Below are 4,790 nucleotides of genomic sequence, written 5' to 3'. Positions count from 1 at the left end.
TCCTTTCGCTTGGGCAATAATTGAAGGTGAAAATTGTTGTATTTGCGTCCTGAGCTGATCTTTTTGTTGTTGGATTTTTATCTCGAGAATTGTTAAGAGTGTAGGCGTTGTGTGAGCTATGCGATTTGATTTGATTTTTATTATATGTAATAGTATGTTAATAATATCAGTAAGGTATACTAGGTTTACTAGTTCATAAAGTGGTGATTTATATAATATTAGTTAATAGAGCAGAGATCAAGGTTTGGTAAAAATATTAAGAAAATAAAATTGTTCTCAAGTGAAATGTATAAGAAAGGTCAGCTAATTCCGCCGTTTTGTAAAGTTATACTTGTACAAGATTTTTCGAAACCTAGAGTACCCTATTGGTCACGAAAAGGTACCTTTAATATATCAGAATGAAGCTGATATTAGATGCTTTCTAATATATTGGAATAAAACTGAATTTAGCTAATTTTTAATGTGTTAGATTGAAAATGAATTTAAACAGCAAATATTACACCAATATTCACTCCAATAAATTTCGACCTCCCTCTTCCAATTTCGTTGATAAAAATAGCACCGATATCATTGATATTTAGCGCTCATAATATTCCGCGCTTAATTTAAATTACGATAAATCGCCACCTTAGAATATTACAGGGAAAAAATTGACTCCATTAGACACCTCGATACAGTGACCGAATTTTATTAAAAAGAGATCGCAAACACAGTGAACGTCCTATACCAGGACACATCGATTCTCTCCGAACCCGCGCGCATCTGTAAGCACGTCGACCAGATGCGAAAAGGCACTACAGACAACAGAAAAACGAGGAAGAAGTCTCTCTCGGCCCACACGCAGCCACCCTTCGTCACTTCACGTTTCGTCCTTGGTGGTGAACGCGGGGTTCTCCCTGGCGTCGCGAGCGTCGTAGACCAATTTCGGGCAGTCCTTCCGCGGCTCGTCCTGGCCGGCCGTGCTCTTGCAGATCCGATCCTTGCTCCTGTTCGACTCAGCGCTGATTACTTCCGTCAGCTCGACCGCGGTGGCCAGTCTCGACGCCTGGAAGCACAGAGTTACCGTGCGGTTTACTAGCAGTATAGAGCCTGCAGGGTTTTCCGGGGGGGAGGGGGAGGGAGGGAAAGGGTCGCGCGTCACGCGGTTCCCACGACACCCGCGGTTTAGTTAACGCTTCGGTTTCCTCTGTCCGATTGCGTCGGATTGCACGGGCGCTCGTTGTCGCGAGGAAATCGAATCGAGAACCTGGCCAATTCGAGGCGGGGGCCGACGCCGAGCGCTTGTAAACGGTCCCCCCCATTAGGTAGGATTGATAGGGCAAAGGGCTGTCTGTCGCAACCCTCGCCCACCTGCGACCTACTCTGTCTTCGAATTTGCTATTCAGATTCCATGTTTGTCGATCACCTTCGTGGCAATTAACCCGCTCGTCCGGAACACCTCTCGGCACCAGGAAATTCCCGCGGCGAGATCGTCCTTTATTTATTTCGCTTCGGACATTGTTGCTACGGGATTATCGCGATTCGTTGAAGCACGGTAAAAAGGGTTAACGCTAAATCCACCGAGTTCGAAATTCACCGTGCCATTTGTATTAGAATTTATGCTTCAATCGTGGTATCTGTTTAATAATTTCTTATGCAAAAGACTTTGTGATTTAACAAATTTTATAAGAAAAAGTGTGGAATCGGTCATTTCGACTCGGTAGATTCAATAATCAATAAATAGCCGTCACGAGAAAAATTTCCGTTTGTCTCGCGGATTCGCGCGAAAAAGCGGCGGCGAGGTTCGCGAACCCTCTGTCCCTCCCTCCCTCCCCTCCCCCACTGTTCGCGCCCTCGTAAATCAGGAATCCCATCTGGCAGCAGATAACCTCGTTTTATGTTATCAACTAACCTTGTTCCAGTTTAGACCAGGGGGGAGGGGGGCTTTCAGCGCGCCGCTGTTTCAGCTGTTTCTTTTTTCCATAAATTACCGTTGCCATTCCTTCGTCCCCCCACCCACCCCCCTCGATACCGTTTCAGCTATCCTATTCGCGAGACACGTTCGCGCCTAGCTGCGAGGCGGTGACGAGAATCGATCATTTTAAACTGCAACATCCCTGCCACGATTTTCCGATTCTGCTCGAGGAAGCGACGGAGTTTAAAAATTATTTATTTACCGGAAACGAATCCTAAACATATCGAGATGATTTCCGGAGGAAAGAAGATTTGCTTTATCGTCGATGGATCGTGGATTTGAAGCGTTTTCGATAAGAAGGTCAGGGGTTGCAGTTCAAAAATGCGGAGAGAAATTCAGCGGTAAATCTCGCTTACTTTAATGTTATGTAACTTCGCGAGAAAAAATCGCAGCTGTATTTCATTTTTTTTATTTTAAAGGGGACGGTTTGAACTTTGTTTGGTAGTAAATGGCGAGTCTGGAAAAAATTTTATGAAGTCGGTGTATTTTTTCAAACTTGGTAGTTTTTAATGGCGAAACATGGTGTTATAGTTAAATCGTTCGAGCGATGAGGGTGCGTGAAATTTAAAATCGAGAAATATTATTTCAAAGTAGAGATTTCAAGCTTTAATTTAAAGAAAGATTCATTATTCTGCGATGATTTGTTGCAAAGTTATGGTCAATCAAAGTTTGCCAATTTTGAGTAAAGTGGTTCTATGCTTTAATTCTGTTGAACAGTGTATTATATACAGTATAATATAGTATTTAGTATATTAATACAGTATACAGTATATTAATATTATATACTATATTAAAACAGTATAACATGTTAATAATAACGTTAATATACCAATTAACAAAATATTATTATACAGTGCATTACGAAATACTGAATTAAATACCAAATACAAAATACTAAATAGAAAATACTAAATAAAAAATACTGAATAAAATATACTAAATAAATACAACCATACCATCCCCATAAAACATCACCAACCAATCACTTCCACCACTCGCCAAAAATTCACGCTGCCACCCCTAATTCTATTTACCTAAATCACAACTAAACATCTCTATTTCCCAACTACCCTAAAAAACGCAGAAAAAGGGACGCCCTCGTAGAAAAAGAGTCTCTAAAAATTCGCTCATCAGCCGGCTCGTTCGCGAGCCGTGATACTTGTCCCATTTGGTCGCGCGTCGCGGACAGAAGCGAGGCAGACAAGCGGAAGATCCGCGAACAAATGAAACGCAAATTCGCCGCGGCATTATTTCCACGCGCGGCTCGTTCGTTTCGTGCAATCTCGCAGTGCAACACACCCGATGCGGTCCACGGAAAAAATAGACGCGCCATGGAATTAAACAAACTCGCCGCTTCCGGCACGTCGTCGCGCGTACGCGAATATTAAATGAATTTCGCCGAGTCGTGTATACTATCCGCAAAATTTTAAGGAATCGAAATTCGTCTTTCTAAAATATTCTAATATCTTTCTTCATTCTAAGCTATTCAATATTCACCAATAAATATTCAATAACCTCAACAGAGCCAACTAGAGACGACAAGTTCACAGGCGAATTAAAATTCGCAAGAAAATTCGCAGATTTCAAATGTGAAGCGGCGATTCGAACTCCGTAACAGTCTCTAATTTCGCGCGCGAAAACTCCGCCCCATTTTGCAGAGAATAGTCCTAGAGGCACAGGTGCGAACATACAAATCGCGCAATCGATTCGGCGAACTGGTTTTCCGGGTGGAAAAAGGTTCGACGGCATAGGTCAGAGAAATTAGCGCGGCAAGTTTTTTCCGCTCGGGTATAGCTTTTAATCTTGTAATCAGTCGCGCCCCCGATGACGTGGGATGTAATCGAATTGTCTGAAAACCCGGAGGCGAACGTCCCTCCGCTTCGTCGAAGATCTTGTTACGGGGGAAATATCGTCCTACAGCCGGATTCGCGGTGCTCCGCCATTGAAGTCGGCTCGCATGGAAGGAACGCGTGGTCGGCTGCGTCTGATTGCTATGTCAGATTGCGCGCCCATCGACGGCCGTCTCCTTTCGTTCTTCTCGTCATTCGATACTTAATATTGTTCACTTCGATTTGATTTTTTTTGACGAACCTCTCATCGATTAAATAAACGTTACACTATATTGCTGCAGTTTATGCATAGAAAATTGACTCTATATAACAATTACACTGTGAACAATTTGTACAAAATATCCAGATTCGACAGTGTAACAATTTTATGAAAAATATTACATCTTGAGTGGGCGCTTCAGAGACAGCACTAAAATTACATTGCAAAATTTCGAGAACAAGAAATCACTTCTATCATATTTTGTCACGTAGCGAAAGGGTTGAATCGCGCCGGCGGAACAACTGTCGAAAAAAATCGCGAAATTCGGGATATAATAAATGTAACGGGTAAACATTTAACGATTGGCAAAATGGTCTAGTATGTTTGCGGAGGGGCGCGACCTCTCGCCCCCGATTCGCCGGGGTTTAAAGAGAAAGGGATAAGGGCGCGCAGGATTTAAAAATCGTTTACCTTTCGCCGGTCCCGATGGGCGGAATACAGGATCCAGATAATGTAGGACACCATTATTATGGCCGGTATGCAGACGCCGGCTATGGTAGACGTGTCCCGTAGAAGCGCGTGGTGGAGCGCTAGCAGGGTGATCGCGAGCACCGCTCCGCCGGCGATGTATCTTCCGGTACGTCGTCGCTCGTCCTGCCAACACACGACGAATATACGATCAGTGGTCTCTAACCGACACTCTAAACAAATTCAGGAAAAACCAGGAGACGTCTTAATCGCTGTAACTTAATCAAAAACCTACTTGCAATCCTTAAATAATTAAATA

At 43.2% G+C, this 4,790-nt stretch overlaps 1 protein-coding gene across 1 annotated transcript; it reads right to left on the bottom strand.

The window, feature by feature from the left end:
• Positions 1 to 714: 714 nt before the first annotated feature.
• LOC144477446 (uncharacterized) lies at positions 715 to 4,657 on the bottom strand (the record flags this gene model as incomplete). Its single annotated transcript, XM_078195173.1, has 2 exons — positions 715 to 1,045; positions 4,475 to 4,657. Coding segments are annotated over 2 exons (369 nt in total), but the record flags the coding sequence as incomplete, so codon positions are not given.
• Between the last annotated feature and the right edge of the window lie 133 nt (positions 4,658 to 4,790).

This window comes from Augochlora pura, unplaced genomic scaffold, assembly GCF_028453695.1.
Source record: "Augochlora pura isolate Apur16 unplaced genomic scaffold, APUR_v2.2.1 APUR_unplaced_1130, whole genome shotgun sequence".
Taxonomy (NCBI): Eukaryota; Metazoa; Arthropoda; class Insecta; order Hymenoptera; family Halictidae; genus Augochlora; species Augochlora pura.
Note: the sequence above shows the minus strand (reverse complement) of the source record. Positions and strands in the feature narration are given on the sequence as shown.